The 23,398-nt window shown below is 44.3% G+C and overlaps 2 protein-coding genes across 3 annotated transcripts; one reads left to right on the forward strand and one right to left on the reverse strand.

Moving 5' to 3' along the window:
* Positions 1–1,962: 1,962 nt before the first annotated feature.
* On the forward strand, positions 1,963–7,035 carry nosip (nitric oxide synthase interacting protein). The gene is made up of 10 exons (XM_061026484.1): positions 1,963–2,622; positions 2,775–2,863; positions 3,156–3,261; positions 3,460–3,541; positions 4,510–4,645; positions 5,129–5,304; positions 5,865–5,981; positions 6,304–6,374; positions 6,460–6,568; positions 6,699–7,035. The coding sequence occupies exons 2-10, from the start codon at positions 2,794–2,796 to the stop codon at positions 6,768–6,770; spliced, it is 939 nt and encodes a 312-aa protein (XP_060882467.1). The 5' UTR covers positions 1,963–2,622; positions 2,775–2,793; the 3' UTR covers positions 6,771–7,035.
* Positions 7,036–7,326: 291 nt separating this feature from the next.
* Positions 7,327–11,810, reverse strand: rcn3 (reticulocalbin 3, EF-hand calcium binding domain). Of its 2 annotated transcripts, none has more exons than XM_061026605.1 (7): positions 11,688–11,810; positions 10,492–10,715; positions 9,937–10,130; positions 9,095–9,267; positions 8,913–8,973; positions 8,638–8,837; positions 7,327–7,480 (listed from the first exon to the last, which is right to left on the reverse strand). In XM_061026605.1, the coding sequence occupies exons 2-7, from the start codon at positions 10,707–10,709 to the stop codon at positions 7,373–7,375; spliced, it is 954 nt and encodes a 317-aa protein (XP_060882588.1). In that variant the 5' UTR covers positions 10,710–10,715; positions 11,688–11,810; the 3' UTR covers positions 7,327–7,372. The 2 variants fall into 2 exon arrangements, with proteins under 2 accessions (XP_060882588.1, XP_060882587.1); XM_061026604.1 differs by lacking the exon at positions 7,327–7,480 and adding an exon at positions 7,573–8,115 and having other exon boundaries at positions 11,688–11,806.
* Positions 11,811–23,398: the final 11,588 nt, after the last annotated feature.

A 23,398-nucleotide genomic window follows, 5' to 3' on the forward strand; every position in this document is an offset into this window, starting at 1 on the left:
ATGTGTGTGTGTGTGTGTGTGTGTTAATGTGTATGTGTTAATGTGTGTGTGTGTGTGTGTTAATGTGTGTGTGTGTGTGTTAATGTGTGTGTGTGTGTGTGTTAATGTGTGTGTGTGTTAATGTGTGTGTGTGTGTGTATGCGTGGGTGTGTGTGTTAATGTGTGTGTGTGTCTTAATATGTGCGTGTTAATGTGTGTGTGTGTGCGCGTGGGTGTGTGTGTCTCTATGTGTGAGAGTGTGTGTGTCTCTGTGTGAGTGTGTGTGTGTTTGTGTGTGTTAATGTGTGTGTGTGTGTGTTAATGTGTGTGTGTGTGTGTTAATGTGTGTGTGTGTGTATGTGTGTGTGCGCGTGGGTGTGTGTGTCTCTGTGTGTGTGAGTGTGTGTGTGTCTCTGTGTGAGTGTGTGTGTGCGTGTTAATGTGTGTGTGTGTGTGTGTGCGCGCGTGGGTGTGTGTGTTAATGTGTGTGTGTCTCTGTGTCAGTGTGTGTGTGGTGTGTGTGTGTGTGTTAGTGTGTGTGTGTGTGTGCGTGTGTGTCTTAATGTGTGCGTGTTAATGTGTGTGTGTGTGCGCGTGGGTGTGTGTGTCTGTGTGAGTGTGTGTGTGTCTCTATGTGTGTGAGTGTGTGTGTGTCTCTGTGTGAGTGTGTGTGTGTTTGTGTGTGTGTATGTGTGTGTGTGTGTGTGTGTATGTGTGTGTGCGCGTGGGTGTGTGTGTGCGCGTGGGTGTTTGTGTTAATGTGTGTGTGTGCGTGGGTGTGTCTCTGTGTGAGTGTGTGTGTGCGTGTTAATGTGTGTGTGTGTGTGCGCGTGGGTGTGTGTGTTAATGTGTGTGTGTCTCTGTGTCAGTGTGTGTGTGGTGTGTGTGTTAGTGTGTGTGTGTGTGTGAGTGTGTGTGTGTGCGTGCGTGTTAATGTGTGTGTGTGTGTGGGTGTGTGTTAATGTGTGTGTCTTAATGTGTCTTAATGTGTGTTAATGTGTGTGTGTGTTAATGTGTGTGTATGTGTGTTGGGTGTAGATCTGCTGACAGGAAGTCGACGGTCACATAAGCAGGAAATGCTTCTGTGAGAAATAAACGGAGCAATCATCAGACTGAGAGTCTACCCTCTAACTTTGCTCGTCTCAACATGTTGGTCTGTAAGTGTAATGAAGATAATAAAACTAACCTCAGTTGGGACACTAGTCTGTTGCTTTTCACTGGATTCACTCAGGTGTGTCGGCCAGAACACCACTTCAGGCCTTATTCCAGAATATGAATAACAAGAGTGCAGAATTGGTTGAATGGCTGTTTACTTCTTCCTCATAGTGAAACAAAATACAGACATCTCAGTGGCCATTCAATATGACAGAGTATTGGGTCTTGTTGTGGTTTTCTATAAGAAAAAGAATAGCAGAATATATACTTAAGGAACACATCTGAATGCTTCATCTTACCTCTATAATAACATACAAAACACTATATGTAATAGGTTATAATATGTAAATAAATAAAGGTAAGCTACATGTCTCTTTAACCTAAAGTATTAAGCACAGAAAGGCTACCGTAGGCTCAACAGTCTTACAATCATTCCCCTATAAAAATACTACGATGCTTTTATTGTGAAGCACGGACATCAAACTTTCCTCCTCGTGCAGAGAGCAACACAGTTAGCAAACCTCGTAACTAACAGGCAACTAAAATAACACTAATATTAACACGGGAAAGAATTAGCACTAGGTAGGCTAAGCACAACCATGTAATGAATTCGACATGACTCTTCTCCAACTACTGTGTGGCTCCAACTAAGCCGGGGGACAGTTAGCGAGCATGTCGGGGCCGTGACGTCAGCTAATTAGCATATCCAGAATACGCCGAACCACTAAGCTCTAAACTCCGGCTCCGCGGGAGTTAACAACTTTGCCTCAACATTAAAGAACACACAATGTCATATATACTCACTCTTTTCATTCACGCACAACCAACTTATGAAGTGATTACTCTGCACACTGATGGCTCATTTGTCATCGACTGATGCACACTGCTCATTACTACATGATGTAATTCACTAAAATGACCAGCAGGTGACACCTCTCCCCTATTGAGCACAATATCATCACATTAAACTGAACAGGAATCAAACACTATTTTAACATAAAGCAAAAACCTTAACATGTAACTTTGGGGCCTTTTCTACAGTAAGAGAAAGATTTAACATTAAAACAAATAATTGCGTCTTCTGTGATTGTGAAATTGAAACCCAAAAACATTTATTTTATGATTGTGAGTTTACAAAAACTTTTTGGGGTTCATTTCAAAACTGGATATCTGCAAAAGACTTAAATTCTCCAAACTTAGAATACATCAGTATAAAAAGAACTACAGTTATTATTTTGGCCAAACAACACATTTTGAAAGTCAAACCACGCTTTTTTATTTTCATTACAAATATCTGAACTAAACAAGCTTCAGAAATAAACCAAAGTTTAAAGATTTTGTTTCCAGAAAAGAAAAAAAAGAAGAAGAAGAAGCCGGAAGTAGCGGGAACAGCAGAAGAAGAAGAAGCCGGAAGTAGCGGGAACAGCAGAGGAAGAAGTTGTTGTTGTTGTTGTTGGTGCACGTTAAACTCTCTTCGTTTCAGCTTCGGTAAAAAAAGAACAACTTTATATTTAATTATCATTTATACACGTTTCTGTGTGTGTTATTAACACATAACATCTGCGCATGCGTGAATGATCGTGAGCTACTCTTCGCATGTTAGCATCAGAGCTAACAGTTCTCCCCTCTGTGTCTCTCAGATTCACTGAATAACATAAAATGACTCGTCACGGGAAGAACTGCACCGCCGGAGCCGTTTACACCTACCACGAGAAGAAGAAGGACACAGGTGAGCATCTATGTGTTCATAAAGATTATTTATTATTTCAACAACCTGAAGAGGATCCATAAGAGTTGCTCAAAGTGATCCGTGGCTACCTGTGACTACGGGAGCCCATGAGGGTCAAACTAAGGAGGTCAAAGGTCTCTGATGAAGAAAGAATTCTACTTCACTCAGTTTATTCATCGTTTTCTCTGCAGTCTCAAAGAATCTCTGATCTCAGTGTTTTATATAAATATAATGAAGTCTTCTCAGCATGTTGTGTTTAATGTTCTGTCCATCATGTGACTCCGCCCCTCAGCGGCGTCTGGTTACGGCACTCAGAGCATCAGACTCGGAAAAGACGCCATCAAAGACTTCGACTGCTGCTGTTTGTCTCTGCAGCCGTGCAAGAACCCGGTGGTGACGTACGAGACACACTCACTCTCACACACACACTCGCACACAGAGACACACACACACTCACACACACACACACACACACACACACACTCACTCGCACACAGAGACACACACACACACACACACACACACACACACACACACACACACACACACACACACACACACACAGTTACAGTAATAGAGTGTGTGTTGTGTTTCAGTCCAGATGGATTCCTGTATGAGAAACAGGCGATCCTGGAGTTCATCCTGCACCAGAAGACTGAGATCGCCAAAAAGATGAAGGTAAACTGTGTGTGTGTGTGTGTGTGTGTGTGTGTGTGTGGGGGGGGGACTTTTGACACAAAGCAGATCTGACGATACAAACCTGAAGAACTGTCTTCATGTTGTTTGTGCGACATCATTCAGTCAGCAGTCAGCCTGTACACATCCTTCTTCTTCTTTTGTCCTGTTCTTCCTCTTCTTTGGTCCTCTTCTTCTTCTTTGGTCCTCTTCCTCTTCTTCTTCTTTGGTCCTCTTCTTCCTCTTCTTCTTTGGTCCTCTTCTTCCTCTTCTTCTTCTTTGGTCCTGTTCTTCTTCTTCTTCTTTGGTCCTCTTCTTCTTCTTTGGTCCTCTTCTTCCCCTTCTTCTTCTTTGGTCCTGTTCTTCCCCTTCTTCTTTGGTCCTCTTCTTCCTCTTCTTCTTCTTTGGTCCTGTTCTTCCTCTTCTTCTTCTTTGGTCCTCTTCCTCCTCTTCCTCTTCTTCTTCTTTGGTCCTCTTCTTCCTCTTCTTCTTCTTTGGTCCTGTTCTTCCTCTTCTTCTTCTTTGGTCCTCTACCTCCTCTTCTTCTTTTTCTTTGGTCCTCTTCTTCCCCTTCTTCTTCTTTGGTCCTGTTCTTCTTCTTCTTCTTTGGTCCTGTTCTTCCTCTTCTTCTTCTTTGGTCCTCTTCTTCTTCTTTGGTCCTCTTCTTCTTTGGTCCTCTTCTTCCTCTTCTCCTCTTCTTTGGTCCTCTTCTTCCTCTTCTTCTTCTTTGGTCCTCTTCCTCCTCTTCTTCTTCTTTGGTCCTCTTCTTCCCCTTCTTCTTCTTTGGTCCTGTTCTTCCTCTTCTTCTTCTTTGGTCCTCTTCCTCCTCTTCTTCTTCTTTGGTCCTCTTCCTCCCCTTCTTCTTCTTTGGTCCTCTTCCTCCCCTTCTTCTTCTTTGGTCCTCTTCTTCCTCTTCTTCTTCTTTGGTCCTCTTCTTCCTCTTCTTCTTCTTTGGTCCTGTTCTTCTTCAGGCGTACGAGAAGCAGAAAGCGGCTCAGAGGAGCAGCAGTCAGCTGGAGTCAAAGTCAGAGGAGAGAGAGAGGATGGAGAGATTCAAGAGCAGAGAGAACAGCATCGTGTCCAAACCCATCAACCCCTTCACCACAGGTACACTCACCTGCCTCACTGCACATCACCTGTCTCACTGCACATCACCTGTCTCACTGCACGTCACCTGTCTCACTGCACGTCTTCTGTCTCACTGCACATCACCCGTCTCACTGCACATCACCTGTCTCACTGCACGTCTTCTGTCTCACTGCACATCACCTGTCTCACTGCACGTCTTCTGTCTCACTGCACATCACCTGTCTCACTGTACGTCTTCTGTCTCACTGCACATCACCTGTCTCACTGCACGTCACCTGTCTCACTGCACGTCACCTGTCTCACTGTACATCACCTGTCTCACTGCACATCACCTGTCTCACTGCACGTCCTCTGTCTCACTGCACGTCCTCTGTCTCACTGCACGTCTTCTGTCTCACTGCACGTCTTCTGTCTCACTGCACGTCTTGTCTCAGAGATAGTGTTCAGCTCTTTGATGTGTTCAATGACAGTCTGTAAATCTTTGTTGTCATCCTCCTGCAGGGCAGACCTCAGCAGGGGAGAAAACCCCGGCAGACTCAGCCTCCTCCTCCTCCTCTTCTTCATCAGCCCCCAGCTCCTCCTCCACAGCCTCCACCTCCTCGTCCTCCTCCAGTCTGCCCAGTTTCTGGATCCCCTCTCTGACTCCAGAGGCCAAACCCACCCTGATCAAGAAACCAGTGAGTGTCCAGTCTTCAATGATGTGTTCAGTAGAAGGCTCTTTGTTCTGAAGGCGTCAACATGTTCATACTTTCAGAGATATTTAAATGATGATAGAAACTGTCAGGTGTGAGAGAGGTCTAGAGGAGCGCATGTTGGTGTGCGTTTGTGTTGTCTGTTGCACAAATCCCTCCTCAAAACGTGTCCAAATCTTTCTGCATTTTAAAGTGCAGGAGATTGTCTGCAACTTTTGATAATGAAAAACTTCCTGTTGTCATGGTAACAAACAGGTATCGATATCTTTAGATTTTTACTTTCAAAGTTTAATGATGTCGTGTGGGTACAAGCCGGATTTATTGTCTGAAGTCTATCAGCAGAGCAGATGTAATACTCCCCTCTGCCTACAGAGGGCGGTAGAGGGTGTTTATCTGTCTGTGTATATAGCAGTGTTTGATATCAGTGTTGTTTATTCAGTGTCTGTCTTTAATGTTGACTCAGATTAAACACAGCAGACAGAATGACCCTGACTCCTCAGATGGAGCTCTCTGATTGGCTGTCACTCTCTCTCCCCTCCCCCCAGAGTAAAGTGGTGCTGTGTCCGATGTCAGGTCGACCGTTAAAGATGAACGAGCTGATAACAATCCGTTTCACTCCTCTGGACTCGAGCCTGGACCGAGTCGCTCTGCTCACCCGACAGGTCAGTCCCAGGGAACTAATTGAGACCACGGCCACCTGGTGATGACATCACAGCAGGTGTTAATATGGTGTGTGTGTGTGTGTGTGTGTGTGTGTGTGTGTGTGTGTGTGTGTGTGTGTGTGTGTGTGTGTGTGTGTGTGTGTGTGTGTGTGTGTGTGTGTGTGTGTGTGTGTGTGTGTGTGTGTGTGTGTGTGTGTGTGTGTGTGTGTGTGTGTGTGTGTGTGTGTGTGTGTGTGTGTGTGTGTGTGTGTGTGTGTGTGTGTGTGTGTGTGTGTGTGTGTGTGTGTGTGTGTGTGTGTGTGTGTGTGTGTTCTCTACTCAGGACAGGTATGTGTGTGCAGTCACCAGAGACGTGCTGGGTAACAGCGTCCCCTGTGCCGTCCTCAGACCATCGTGAGTAAAGACATGTCCTCCTCGTGTTCACATGTTCAGACTGTATAATCACTAACACACTGTGTGTGTGTGTGTGTGTGTGTAGGGGCTGTGTGGTGACCCAGGAGTGTGTGTTGAAGCTCATAAAGAAGGATATGTTGGATCCTGTGAGCGGAGACAAGCTGACTGACAGAGACATCGTCTTCCTGCAGAGGGTGGGTGATTCACCTTAACATCTTATTATTATGTTACCTGGATCAGGTAAAGTCCTGGGTCAGGTAAAGTTCTGGTTCAGGTCTGTCAGACGTGTTTTCAGAACTGGTTTTGTGTCTGTGTGCTGTTCAGGGAGGAACAGGCTTTGCAGCGTCTGGAGTCGACCTGAAGGCTAAAGAAGCTCGCCCTGTGATGATGGTGTGACACACCTGGACGGACCGGAGGAGGAGCCTATAACAACTCACCTGTCCGCAGGATTCTCTTTTCTGTTCTTTAAACTTTTTTATTTTATATTTTTTAATTTGACCTTTAAACTTTGATGTTTGTTGATGAGGTCAGTGTGAGAGCTTCTCTCTGTGTTTAAACTTCAGAAGGTGTCAGCTGTTCAGATGTAAACAATCAGCAGGTGTTACTGATCTCTGAGTCGTGTTAAAATCTTTGACATTAAAAACAAATATAAAGAATCAAACTGTTTTTATTTTATTCAAAGTTTCCTCTGATTCTCCTTGACATAGTCCTGCACAGAGGACTCCTCACATTTAAACTCCTTACTCCTCCCTCTCTCTACCCCCTCCCTCTCTCTCCCCCTCCCATCTCTCTCTCTCTCTCCCACCTCCCTCTCTCCCCCCCTCCTCTCTCCTCCCTCCCTCTCTCTCCCCCCTCCTCCTTCTCTCCCCCCCTCCTCTCTCTCTCTCTCCTCCCCTCCTCTCTCTCCTCCCTCTCTCTCTCCCACCTCCCCTCCTCTCTCTCTCTCTCTCTCTCCCACCTCCCTCCTCTCTCTCTCTCTCCCCCCCTCTCTGGCTGAATCACAGCTCGTCGTGTTCCTCGACCTTCATGCCTCCGTAGTCGGTGATGGTGCTGATCTTGATGAAGTCCAGATGTTCAATCAGCTCGCTCAGAGTCAGACGTCCGTCCTGACAGGAACAAATTGTTAAAGGGTCAAAGTTCACAGGTAAAGGTGTGAACACTTCCCGTCTCTCTGATTGAACCGGGTAAACACACAGACTGGTGGACAACAAACCTTTATTTAAACAGCTCACTTCCTGTTTCCTGATGGCGTTTTATTATCAAATCTACATTTGGATTCAGCTGCAGGTCAATGCACCGTCAGTCTGGATCACAATGTACCCCAAAACCCTAGTATCAAAATGTAAACGACACAGCGCGGAGTGTGTGTGTGTGTGTGTGTGTGTGTGTGTGTGTGTGTGTGTGTGTGTGTGTGTGTGTGTCACATGACCAGTATCAGCTGTAAGCACATACACGGTATGTGAGATCAGATCATCATGCAGAGGATCACAGATCCAGGACTCTCTAAAAACATGCTGTTTCCTGCAGGGGCGGAGCCTCACGTCAGGATGCAGCGTTGCGTACAGTGTTGTGTGTTTTGTTGCTTCTCTCTCCCCCCCCCCCCCCCCCGGTTATATAAAGCAGGCGATGTGGATCAGAGCTCGTCGTGTCTCTTGGTTAAATCTTCTCCGTAGTTGGTGGCCTGGCTGCCCACAAACATGTTCCAGTTCTCCAGAATCTCCTTCTTTGTTATCTTCTGGTCCTGTTGGACCACGTCAGGGGGAGGGGTTTGATTATGATTGACAGGAGGAAGAGGAGGAAGAGGAGGAGGAAGAAGAGGAGGGGACAGAGAGGAAAATGTTTGTAATTAATCCAGAATTACTTTTATTATTGTAAACAGACAGGTAAAGGTGTGTATTCAACATACCTGTCCTAGTGACATCACTGTTACCTGTCCTAGTGACATCACTGTTACCTGTCCTAGTGACATCACTGTCACCTGTCCTAGTGACATCACTGTCACCTGTACTAGTGACATCATTGTCACCTGACCTGAGAGAAACATTCAGCTGTTTATGTTCAGAGCTTAAAGCTCCCCCAGGTAGACTAACCTGAAGTGTGTGTGTGTGTGTGTGTGTGTGTGTGTGTGTGTGTGTGTGTGTGTGTGTGTGTGTGTGTGTGTGTGTGTGTGTGTGTGTGTGTGTGTGTGTGTGTGTGTGTGTGTGTGTGTGTGTGTGTGTGTGTGTGTGTGTGTGTGTGTGTGTGTGTGTGTGTGTGTGTGTACCTTGTTAGTGTCCGTCTCATGGATAAGGTGTTTGGCCTCGTTGTCGGCGTGGTCCACCTCTCCAGGTAGGATCCACTGAGCCACCTCGTCAGCGTCCATGTAACCGTCTTTATTTGAGTCTCTTAAGTCAGAGAACTGTTTCCTCTCCGTGTGGACCCACTCAGGCTCCGCCTCCCCGCTCTCAGGTGAGAACATGTCACCTGTGGACACACACACATCAGGTGACCTCCAGGTGAGGAGAAAAGGGGCGGAGTCAGTCACTCAGAGTTTCTTACCAATGTATTCATCTAAGTTGATTTTTCCGTCTCCGTTCTTATCGATGTCATCGACCGTTTCCTGAAAAAGAAAACGATTCACTCGAGAGGAGCAGAGGATCATCAGACCCGAGTAATCAAATCTGATCAAACTCTGCACTGACAGTCCCTGGAGGGGAAAGGGGCGGAGCCTGAATGTGTACCTGCACCACCACGTCTCTCATGTAGTCAAACTCCTCCGGGTGGAGGAAGGCGGTGAACTCCTCTCGTGTGGCGATGCCGTCTCTGTCTCTGTCGGCCATCTTGAATCGTCTCTCGTCCCGGGTCAGCATGGACTTATACGCGGCTTTGTCTTCAATGTCATGGAACTCGTCATCTGCAATCATAAGTTGAAGTTTCATCTTCACCCGCTTCTCATCATCAAGAGAGTCCAGACCGGACTTCAATAATGATCCCTCTTTGTTACCACGGCAACAACAACAATAGTCCTGACTCCAGAGTCACTTCCTGTTTTTAATTAACACAAATAGCACATGGTCAGACCCCGACCGAGACCCAGACCGAGACCCTGACTCACACCAGACCCTGACCCTGACTCACATCAGACCCTGACCCTGACTCACATCAGACCCCGACCCTGACCCTGACTCACATCAGACCCCGACCCTGACTCACATCAGACCCCGACCCTGACTCACACCAGACCCTGACTCACACCAGACCCAGACCCTGACCCTGACTCACATCAGACCCTGACCCAGACTCACACCAGACCCTGACCCAGACCAGACCCTGACCCAGACCCTGACCGAGACCCAGACCCTGACTCACATCAGACCCTGACCCAGACCCAGACCCAGGCCCTGACTCACATCAGACCCTGACCCTGACCAAGACCCTGACTCACATCAGACCCTGACCCTGACTCACATCAGACCCTGACTCACATCAGACCCAGACCCTGTTTGCTAATTGCGTGTCATCATGCAGGTGAGTTCAGTGTCTTGGCGTTGAGCAGCAGGTCGAGAGGAGATTTAAAGGTTACCGATGTAGTATCCGTAGGTGGTGTTCTTGTACTCCTCCCAGGCGATCTTTCCGTCCTGGTTCTTGTCGTAGTCGTTCCAGTGTTTGTTCACGTTTTCCTCGATGTACCTCCTCTGCCGGTGTTTGATCCAGTAGTGCAGCTCGCCGTGACTCACAAAGCCGTCTTTGTCCATGTCGATACGATCCACGATCTTCCTGCAGGGAGGGAGGACATTAAAGGGTTAAACACCAGACTCAATCAAACCAGCTGGATCCTGCACAGACTCAGACCTGGACATTCAGTTAAAGGTCCAATCAGTGAAATGATAAAGTGAGCTTACTATATGATCAGACATGAAGGAAACATGCTATGTTGAAGGTGGGGGGGGGACAGCTCTCTACAATGTTTAGAATTTGGACTGCAGTACCCACTTTAAACACTAGGGGCAGAGTTACATACTGCTCCTTTAATAAATGACAGCTCAGCTGTAAAACACTCTGAGACTGAACCAATCAATATAAACATCTGTGATTGATTGTTTCTGTCTGAGCGATGATGAAGGTGAGGAAGACCTACGCCAGCTTCTCCTTGCTCTCCTCGGGGGTCAATTGGTCGAAGGTTTTGGCCTCCTCCTTCCCAAGGAACGCCTCGTGGTCGTACTGGAAGCCGTGGGGGTCATCATGGGCGTGGTCACTCAGGTCGGCATGGTGATGGATGCGTTTCTCCTGAGCAGGTACGGCGAAGGCTACAGCAGCCAGGATGCAGAGAGATGCTAACGATGTGAGCAGCTTCATGATGGACTGTTGAAAACACACAGAGAGAAACACGTAAAGGGTTAAACTCTCAGATTTAAAGTGACAGGTGTGTTTAACCTTAAACACTGATTCAAACACTCTCAATAAAAGCATTAGCATTAGCTGTACATGTTGGTACCTGTGTCCCTGTCAACACCTGGCATTCAGAATCTGAATGTGTTATTTTAAAGATGTGTGAAGGACACCAATAAAGACGACTTCCTCTTTCTTTACTGTTTTTATCATGATGTCATAAAGAGCTCAGTCTTCATCATCTGCTGTAACCACGACAACCACAGACTCATTGGGAGAGTCACCAGATAACACGGTCACTATTTAAAACCTAACACCGGTATCCAAACAGGTTTGAAAATGTAATAATCTGATCCTGTAATATTCAAATATAATATAGAGTGTTTGGTAGAGTCAGCAAATATGACATCATCAAACATGGCGCTCATTAATAATCAGAGGGATTCAAGGCATTATTAATCGATAAAGAGCTCAGAGAGTGATTAAAGTCATTATTAATCGATAAAGAGTGATTAAAGTCATTAATTGATAAAGACCTGAGAGGGATTCAAGGCATTATTAATCGAAAAGAGCTCAGAGAGTGATTAAAGGCATTATTAATCGATAAAGAGCTCAGAGAGTGATGATGAGTCTCTCCTCCATCACTGAACATGAACTCTGTCTCCTCACTAACAAAACTGTACACACGGTATAAGATGACATTACACTGTGTCTAAGACTTTATATTAAATATATAAACATGATTATTATAAGTCATTATTAATAAAGAGCTCAGAGACAGTGATGAAGTCTCTGTGTGTCCTCAGTGTTTGTGAGCGCTATTAACGGTATTATTGAAGTTATAAATTTACATTAAACTGTCTCTAACTCTTTATATTAAACTCTTTCTGTCACTGTTCTTTCATTTCTCTTTTTCTTTTCTAAAAGATAAAAAGCTGAACTCACCGCCTCCCTTCAGACTCTCTGAGAACTGATCAGTCCGCGTTGGCACTCTGTACCTTTAAATATCAACGTCGCGAAGGCGGGACTTCTGCTTCACGCAACCAATCGCCAGCGACCAGAGGCGGACTGTAACCAATGAAAAGTGGTCAAATCCTGACGCTCTGATTGGCTCCAAACCGCCACGTTGTCACGTAAATGCAATACTTTCTGATTCAACAAAATGAAAGTCTCCCGTTCTGAACATAGACTGAAAATATTATTTACAGTAAATTATAAATATTATTTACAGTAAATAATATATATTATTTACAGAGTGTGGTCTGAACACTGAACAGTATAATAATGAATCACCATTAATAATCATTAATATAATAAATAATTAACAGTCTGTGGGATTCTCTGTGACACATGGGCTCATTAAGTTTTTTTTGTCTTCACTTTAATAATAAGTCATATAACTGTTCGGTTCTGTCCTGTCCTCTCATCCCCCCTCTGCATGACACTGTGGGGCTCTGAGCAGCAGACTCAGACTTCACCCTGTAACAAAGACTGCCCCCTGCAGGTCGTTCATCCAACCTGTTGATCAGCCTCACGTGAAGGGATTACCTGACTGTGTCATCAATCAGCTTCAAACTGTTTTCATCAGACCGTTTATTTATTATTATTATTATTTATTTATTTATTTATTTATTTATTATTATTCATTCTGTAAACACCTCCAAATAACCCTCCAATGAGAGATCAATCAAAGTGTTTATATTTATATAACTGTTGGTGATCTGTATCCAGTGTGTCCTCATATCGTATGTAAAATGTTTACCTGTGCGTCTCACCTGACATATCGTATGTCACATGTTTACCTGTGCGTCTCTCCTGACACATCGTATGTCACATGTTTACCTGTGCGTCTCTCCTGACATAGCGTATGTCACATGTTTACCTGTGCGTCTCACCTGACATATCGTATGTCACATGCTCACCTGACATATCGTATGTCACATGTTCACCTGACATATCGTATGTCACATGTTTAACTGTGCGTCTCTCCTGACATATCGTATGTCACATGTTTACCTGTGCGTCTCACATATCGTATGTCACATGTTTACCTGTGCATCTCACCTGACATATCGTATGTCACATGTTTACCTGTGAGTTTCACCTGACATATCATATGTCACATGTTTACCTGTGCGTCTCTCCTGACATATCATATGTCACATGTTTACCTGTGCGTCTCTCCTGACATATCATATGTCACATGTTTACCTGTGCGTCTCTCCTGACATATCGTATGTCACATGCTCACCTGACATATCGTATGTCACATGTTCACCTGACATATCGTATGTCACATGTTTAATTGTGCGTCTCACCTGACATATCGTATGTCACATGTTTACCTGTGCGTTTCACCTGACATATCGTATGTTACATGCTCACCTGACATATCGTATGTCACATGTTCACCTGACATATCGTATGTCACGTTTACCTGTGAGTCTCTCCTGACATATCGTATGTCATATGTTTAACTATGCGTCTCACCTGACATTTTGTATGTCACATGTTTACCTGTGAGTCTCTCCTGACATATCGCATGTCACATGTTTACCTGTGCGTCTCACCTGACATATTGTCTGTCACATGTTTACCTGTGCGTCTCTCCTGACATATCGTATGTCACCTGTTTACCTGTGCATCTCACCTGACATATCGTATGTCACATGTTCACCTGTGAGTCTCTCCTGACATATCGCATGTCACATGTTTACCTGTGAGTCTCACCTGACATATCGTATGTCACGTTTACCTGTGTCTCACCTGACATAGCGTATGTCACATGTTTACCTGTGCGTCTCACCTGACATATCGTCTGTCACATGTTTACCTGTGCGTCTCTCCGGACATATCGTATTTCACCTGTTTACCTGTGAGTTTCACCTGACATATCATATGTCACATGTTTACCTGTGCGTCTCTCCTGAAATATCATATGTTACATGTTTACCTGTGCGTCTCTCCTGACATATCATATGTCAGATGTTTACCTGTGCGTCTCTCCTGACATATCGTATGTCACATGCTCACCTGACATATCGTATGTCACATGTTTAATTGTACGTCTCACCTGACATATCGTATGTCACATGTTTACCTGTGCATCTCACCTGACATATCGTATGTCGCATGCTCACCTGACATATCGTATGTCACATGTTCACCTGACATATCATATGTCACATGTTTACCTTTGCGTCTCACCTGAAATATCGTATGTCACATGTTTACCTGTGCGTCTCTCCTAACATAACGTATGTCACATGCTCACCTGACATATCGTATGTAACATGTTTACCATTGCGTCTCACCTGACATATCGTCTGTCACATGTTTACCTGTGCATCTCACCTGACATATCGTATGTTACATGCTCACCTGACATATTGTATGTCACATGTTTACCTGTGCGTCTCACCTGACATATCTTTTGTCACATGTTTACCTGTGCATCTCACCTGACATATCGTCTGTCACATGTTTACCTGTGCTTCTCTCCTGACATATCGTATGTCACATGTTTACCTGTGCGTTTCACCTGACATATCGTATGTCACATGCTCACCTGACATATCGTATGTCACATGTTCACCTGACATATCGTATGTCATATGTTTAACTATGCGTCTCACCTGACATTTTGTATGTCACATGTTTACCTGTGAGTCTCTCCTGACATATTGTCTGTCACATGTTTACCTGTGCGTCTCTCCTGACATATCGTATGTCACCTGTTTACCTGTGCATCTCACCTGACATATCGTATGTCACATGTTCACCTGACATATCGTATGTCACATGTTTACCTGTGAGTCTCTCCTGACATATCGTATGTCACATGTTTACCTGTGAGTCTCTCCTGACATATCGCATGTCACATGTTTACCTGTGAGTCTCACCTTACATATCGTATGTCACGTTTACCTGTGTCTCACCTGACATAGCGTATGTCACATGTTTACCTGTGCGTCTCACCTGACATATCGTCTGTCATATGTTTACCTGTGCGTCTCTCCTGACATATCGTATGTCACCTATTTACCTGTGCATCTCACCTGACATATCGTATGTCACATGTTTACCTGACATATCGTATGTCACATGTTTACCTGTGCGTCTCACCTGACATATCGTATGTCAAATGTTTACCTGACATATCGTATGTCACATGTTTACCTGTGCGTCTCACCTGACATATCGTATGTCACATGTTTACCTGTGCGTCTCTCCTGACATAACGTATGTCACATGCTCACCTGACATATCGTATGTCACATGTTCACCTGACATATCATATGTCACATGTTTACCTTTGCGTCTCACCTGACATAACGTATGTCACATGCTCACCTGACATATCGTATGTCACCTGTTTACCTGTGCGTCTCACCTGACATATCGTATGTCACATGTTTACCTGTGCATCTCACCTGACATATCGTATGTTACATGCTCACCTGACATATCGTATGTCACATGTTTACCTGTGCGTCTCACCTGACAAATCGTATGTCACATGTTTACCTGTGCATCTCACCTGACATATCGTCTGTCACATGTTTACCTGTGCTTCTCTCCTGACATATCGTATGTCACATGTTTACCTGTGCGTTTCACCTGACATATCGTATGTCACATGCTCACCTGACATATCGTATGTCACATGTTCACCTGACATATCGTATGTCACGTTTACCTGTGAGTCTCTCCTGACATATCGTATGTCATATGTTTAACTATGCGTCTCACCTGACATTTTGTATGTCACATGTTTACCTGTGAGTCTCTCCTGACATATCGTATGTCACCTGTTTACCTGTGCATCTCACCTGACATATCGTATGTCACATGTTCACCTGACATATCGTATGTCACATGTTTACCTGTGAGTCTCTCCTGACATATCGTATGTCACATGTTTACCTGTGAGTCTCTCCTGACATATCGCATGTCACATGTTTACCTGTGAGTCTCACCTGACATATCGTATGTCACGTTTACCTGTGTCTCACCTGACATAGCGTATGTCACATGTTTACCTGTGCGTCTCACCTGACATATCGTCTGTCATATGTTTACCTGTGCGTCTCTCCTGACATATTGTATGTCACCTGTTTACCTGTGCATCTCACCTGACATATCGTATGTCACATGTTTACCTGACATATCGTATGTCACATGTTTACCTGTGCGTCTCACCTGACATATCGTATGTCACATGTTTACCTGACATATCGTATGTCACATGTTTACCTGTGCGTCTCACCTGACATATCGTATGTCACATGTTTACCTGTGCGTCTCTCCTGACATAACGTATGTCACATGCTCACCTGACATATCGTATGTCACATGTTCACCTGACATATCGTATGTCACATGTTTACCTTTGCGTCTCACCTGACATATCGTATGTCACATGTTTACCTGTGCGTCTCTCCTAACATAACGTATGTCACATGCTCACCTGACATATCGTATGTAACATGTTTACCATTGCGTCTCACCTGACATATCGTCTGTCACATGTTTACCTGTGCATCTCTCCTGACATATCATATGTCACATGTTTACCTGTGCGTCTCTCCTGACATAGAGTATGTCACATGTTTGCCTGTGAGTCTCACCTGACATATCGTATGTCACATGTTCACCTGTGCGTCTCACCTGACATATCGTATGTCACATGCTTACCTGACATATCGTATGTCACATGTTTACCTGTGCGTCTCACCTGACATATCGTCTGTCACATGTTTACCTGTGCGTCTCTCCTGACATATCGTATGTCACATGCTCACCTGACATATCGTATGTCACATGTTCACCTGACATATCATATGTCACATGTTTACCTTTGCGTCTCACCTGACATATCGTATGTAACATGTTTACCTTTGCGTCTCACCTGACATATCGTCTGTCACATGTTTACCTGTGCGTCTCTCCTGACATATCGTATGTTACATGTTTACCTGACATATCATATGTCACATGTTTACCTTTGCGTCTCACCTGACATATCGTATGTCACATGTTTACCTGTGCGTCTCTCCTGACATAACGTATGTCACATGCTCACCTGACATATCGTATGTAACATGTTTACCTTTGCGTCTCACCTGACATATCGTCTGTCACATGTTTACCTGTGCGTCTCTCCTGACATATCGTATGTCACATGTTTACCTGTGCGTTTCCCCTGACATATCGTATGTCACATGCTCACCTGACATATCGTATGTCACATGTTCACCTGACATATCGTATGTAACATGTTTACCTTTGCGTCTCACCTGACATATCGTCTGTCACATGTTTACCTGTGCGTCTCTCCTGACATATCGTATGTCACATGTTTACCTGTGCGTTTCACCTGACATATCGTATGTCACATGCTCACCTGACATATCGTATGTCACATGTTCACCTGACATATCATATGTCACATGTTTACCTTTGCGTCTCACCTGACATATCGTATGTCACATGTTTACCTGTGCGTCTCTCCTGACATAACGTATGTCATATGTTTACCTGTGCGTCTCTCCTGACATATTGTATGTCACATGTTTACCTGTGCGTCTCACCTGACATATTGTATGTCACATGTTCACCTGTGCGTCTCACCTGACATAGCGTATGTCACATGCTTACCTGACATATCGTATGTCACATGTTTACCTGTGCGTCTCACCTGACATATCGTCTGTCACATGTTTACCTTTGCCTCTCACCTGACATATCGTATGTCACATGTTTACCTGTGCGTCTCTCCTGACATAACGTATGTCACATGCTCACCTGACAAATCGTATGTAACATGTTTACCTTTGCGTCTCACCTGACATATCGTCTGTCACATGTTTACCTGTGCGTTTCCCCTGACATAACGTATGTCACATGCTCACCTGACATATCGTATGTCACATGTTCACCTAACATATCGTATGTAACATGTTTATCTTTGCGTCTCACCTGACATATCATATGTCACATGTTCACCTGACATATCGTATGTCACATGTTTACCTGTGCGTTTCCCCTGACATATCGTATGTCACATGTTTACCTGTGAGTCTCACCAGACATATCGTATGTCACGTTTACCTGTGCATCTCTCCTGACATATTGTATGTCACATGTTTACCTGTGCGTCTCACCTGACATATCGTATGTAACATGTTTACCATTGCGTCTCACCTGACATATCGTCTGTCACATGTTTACCTGTGCGTCTCTCCTGACATATCATATGTCACATGTTTACCTGTGCATCTCTCCTGACATAGAGTATGTCACATGTTTGCCTGTGAGTCTCACCTGACATATCGCATGTCACATGTTCACCTGTGCGTCTCACCTGACATATCGTATGTCACATGCTTACCTGACATATCGTATGTCACATGTTTACCTGTGCGTCTCACCTGACATATCGTCTGTCACGTTTACCTGTGCGTCTCTCCTAATATATCGTATGTCACATGTTTATCTGTGCGTTTCACCTGACATATCGTATGTCACATGTTTACCTGTGCGTCTCACCTGACATATCGTATGTCACATGTTTATCTATCCGTTTCACCTGACATAACGTATGTCACATGCTCACCTGACATATCGTATGTAACATGTTTACCTTTGCGTCTCACCTGACATATCGTCTGTCACATGTTTACCTGTGCGTCTCACCTGACATATTGTCTGTCATATGTTTACCTGTGCGTCTCTCCTGACATATCGTATGTCACCTGTTTACCTGTGCATCTCACCTGACATATCGTATGTCACATGTTTACCTGACATATCGTATGTCACATGTTTACCTGTGCGTCTCACCTGACATATCGTATGTCACATGTTTACCTGACATATCGTATGTCACATGTTTACCTGTGCGTCTCACCTGACATATCGTATGTCACATGTTTACCTGTGCGTCTCTCCTGACATAACGTATGTCACATGCTCACCTGACATATCGTATGTCACATGTTCACCTGACATATCATATGTCACATGTTTACCTTTGCGTCTCACCTGACATATCGTATGTCACATGTTTACCTGTGCGTCTCTCCTAACATAACGTATGTCACATGCTCACCTGACATATCGTATGTAACATGTTTACCATTGCGTCTCACCTGACATATCGTCTGTCACATGTTTACCTGTGCGTCTCTCCTGACATATCATATGTCACATGTTTACCTGTGCGTTTCTCCTGACATAGAGTATGTCACATGTTTGCCTGTGAGTCTCACCTGACATATCGTATGTCACATGTTCACCTGTGCGTCTCACCTGACATATCGTATGTCACATGCTTACCTGACATATCGTATGTCACATGTTTACCTGTGCGTCTCTCCTGACATATCGTATGTCACATGCTCACCTGACATATCGTATGTCACATGTTCACCTGACATATCATATGTCACATGTTTACCTTTGCGTCTCACCTGACATATCGTATGTAACATGTTTACCTTTGCGTCTCACCTGACATATCGTCTGTCACATGTTTACCTGTGCGTCTCTCCTGACATAACGTATGTCACATGCTCACCTGACATATCGTATGTCACATGTTCACCTGACATATCATATGTCACATGTTTACCTTTGCGTCTCACCTGACATAACGTATGTCACATGCTCACCTGACATATCGTATGTCACCTGTTTACCTGTGCATCTCACCTGACGTATCATATGTCACATGTTTACCTGTGCGTCTCACCTGACATATCGTATGTCACATGTTTACCTGTGCATCTCACCTGACATATCGTATGTTACATGCTCACCTGACATATCGTATGTCACATGTTTACCTGTGCGTCTCACCTGACAAATCGTATGTCACATGTTTACCTGTGCATCTCACCTGACATATCGTCTGTCACATGTTTACCTGTGCTTCTCTCCTGACATATCGTATGTCACATGTTTACCTGTGCGTTTCACCTGACATATCGTATGTCACATGCTCACCTGACATATCGTATGTCACATGTTCACCTGACATATCGTATGTCACGTTTACCTGTGAGTCTCTCCTGACATATCGTATGTCATATGTTTAACTATGCGTCTCACCTGACATTTTGTATGTCACATGTTTACCTGTGAGTCTCTCCTGACATATCGTATGTCACCTGTTTACCTGTGCATCTCACCTGACATATCGTATGTCACATGTTCACCTGACATATCGTATGTCACATGTTTACCTGTGAGTCTCTCCTGACATATCGTATGTCACATGTTTACCTGTGAGTCTCTCCTGACATATCGCATGTCACATGTTTACCTGTGAGTCTCACCTGACATATCGTATGTCACGTTTACCTGTGTCTCACCTGACATAGCGTATGTCACATGTTTACCTGTGCGTCTCACCTGACATATCGTCTGTCATATGTTTACCTGTGCGTCTCTCCTGACATATTGTATGTCACCTGTTTACCTGTGCATCTCACCTGACATATCGTATGTCACATGTTTACCTGACATATCGTATGTCACATGTTTACCTGTGCGTCTCACCTGACATATCGTATGTCACATGTTTACCTGACATATCGTATGTCACATGTTTACCTGTGCGTCTCACCTGACATATCGTATGTCACATGTTTACCTGTGCGTCTCTCCTGACATAACGTATGTCACATGCTCACCTGACATATCGTATGTCACATGTTCACCTGACATATCATATGTCACATGTTTACCTTTGCGTCTCACCTGACATATCGTATGTCACATGTTTACCTGTGCGTCTCTCCTAACATAACGTATGTCACATGCTCACCTGACATATCGTATGTAACATGTTTACCATTGCGTCTCACCTGACATATCGTCTGTCACATGTTTACCTGTGCATCTCTCCTGACATATCATATGTCACATGTTTACCTGTGCGTCTCTCCTGACATAGAGTATGTCACATGTTTGCCTGTGAGTCTCACCTGACATATCGTATGTCACATGTTCACCTGTGCGTCTCACCTGACATATCGTATGTCACATGCTTACCTGACATATCGTATGTCACATGTTTACCTCTGCGTCTCACCTGACATATCGTCTGTCACATGTTTACCTGTGCGTCTCTCCTGACATATCGTATGTCACATGCTCACCTGACATATCGTATGTCACATGTTCACCTGACATATCATATGTCACATGTTTACCTTTGCGTCTCACCTGACATATCGTATGTAACATGTTTACCTTTGCGTCTCACCTGACATATCGTCTGTCACATGTTTACCTGTGCGTCTCTCCTGACATATCGTATGTTACATGTTTACCTGACATATCATATGTCACATGTTTACCTTTGCGTCTCACCTGACATATCGTATGTCACATGTTTACCTGTGCGTCTCTCCTGACATAACGTATGTCACATGCTCACCTGACATATCGTATGTAACATGTTTACCTTTGCGTCTCACCTGACATATCGTCTGTCACATGTTTACCTGTGCGTCTCTCCTGACATATCGTATGTCACATGTTTACCTGTGCGTTTCCCCTGACATATCGTATGTCACATGCTCACCTGACATATCGTATGTCACATGTTCACCTGACATATCGTATGTAACATGTTTACCTTTGCGTCTCACCTGACATAACGTCTGTCACATGTTTACCTGTGCGTCTCTCCTGACATATCGTATGTCACATGTTTACCTGTGCGTTTCACCTGACATATCGTATGTCACATGCTCACCTGACATATCGTATGTCACATGTTCACCTGACATATCATATGTCACATGTTTACCTTTGCGTCTCACCTGACATATCGTATGTCACATGTTTACCTGTGCGTCTCTCCTGACATAACGTATGTCATATGTTTACCTGTGCGTCTCTCCTGACATATTGTATGTCACATGTTTACCTGTGCGTCTCACCTGACATATTGTATGTCACATGTTCACCTGTGCATCTCACCTGACATAGCGTATGTCACATGCTTACCTGACATATCGTATGTCACATGTTTACCTGTGCGTCTCACCTGACATATCGTCTGTCACATGTTTACCTTTGCCTCTCACCTGACATATCGTATGTCACATGTTTACCTGTGCGTCTCTCCTGACATAACGTATGTCACATGCTCACCTGACAAATCGTATGTAACATGTTTACCTTTGCGTCTCACCTGACATATCGTCTGTCACATGTTTACCTGTGCGTCTCTCCTGACATATCGTATGTCACATGTTTACCTGTGCGTTTCCCCTGACATAACGTATGTCACATGCTCACCTGACATATCGTATGTCACATGTTCACCTAACATATCGTATGTAACATGTTTATCTTTGCGTCTCACCTGACATATCATATGTCACATGTTCACCTGACATATCGTATGTCACATGTTTACCTGTGCGTTTCCCCTGACATATCGTATGTCACATGTTTACCTGTGAGTCTCACCAGACATATCGTATGTCACGTTTACCTGTGCATCTCTCCTGACATATTGTATGTCACATGTTTACCTGTGCGTCTCACCTGACATATCGTATGTAACATGTTTACCATTGCGTCTCACCTGACATATCGTCTGTCACATGTTTACCTGTGCGTCTCTCCTGACATATCATATGTCACATGTTTACCTGTGCATCTCTCCTGACATAGAGTATGTCACATGTTTGCCTGTGAGTCTCACCTGACATATCGTATGTCACATGTTCACCTGTGCGTCTCACCTGACATATCGTATGTCACATGCTTACCTGACATATCGTATGTCACATGTTTACCTGTGCGTCTCACCTGACATATCGTCTGTCACGTTTACCTGTGCGTCTCTCCTAATATATCGTATGTCACATGTTTATCTGTGCGTTTCACCTGACATATCGTATGTCACATGTTTACCTGTGCGTCTCACCTGACATATCGTATGTCACATGTTTATCTATCCGTTTCACCTGACATAACGTATGTCACATGCTCACCTGACATATCGTATGTAACATGTTTACCTGTGCGTCTCACCTGACATATCGTCTGTCACATGTTTACCTGTGCGTCTCACCTGACATATTGTCTGTCATATGTTTACCTGTGCGTCTCTCCTGACATATCGTATGTCACCTGTTTACCTGTGCATCTCACCTGACATATCGTATGTCACATGTTTACCTGACATATCGTATGTCACATGTTTACCTGTGCGTCTCACCTGACATATCGTATGTCACATGTTTACCTGACATATCGTATGTCACATGTTTACCTGTGCGTCTCACCTGACATATCGTATGTCACATGTTTACCTGTGCGTCTCTCCTGACATAACGTATGTCACATGCTCACCTGACATATCGTATGTCACATGTTCACCTGACATATCATATGTCACATGTTTACCTTTGCGTCTCACCTGACATATCGTATGTCACATGTTTACCTGTGCGTCTCTCCTAACATAACGTATGTCACATGCTCACCTGACATATCGTATGTAACATGTTTACCATTGCGTCTCACCTGACATATCGTCTGTCACATGTTTACCTGTGCGTCTCTCCTGACATATCATATGTCACATGTTTACCTGTGCGTCTCTCCTGACATAGAGTATGTCACAT

The sequence above is a fragment of the Labrus mixtus genome, chromosome 20 (genome assembly GCF_963584025.1).
Source record: "Labrus mixtus chromosome 20, fLabMix1.1, whole genome shotgun sequence".
NCBI lineage: Eukaryota > Metazoa > Chordata > Actinopteri > Labriformes > Labridae > Labrus > Labrus mixtus.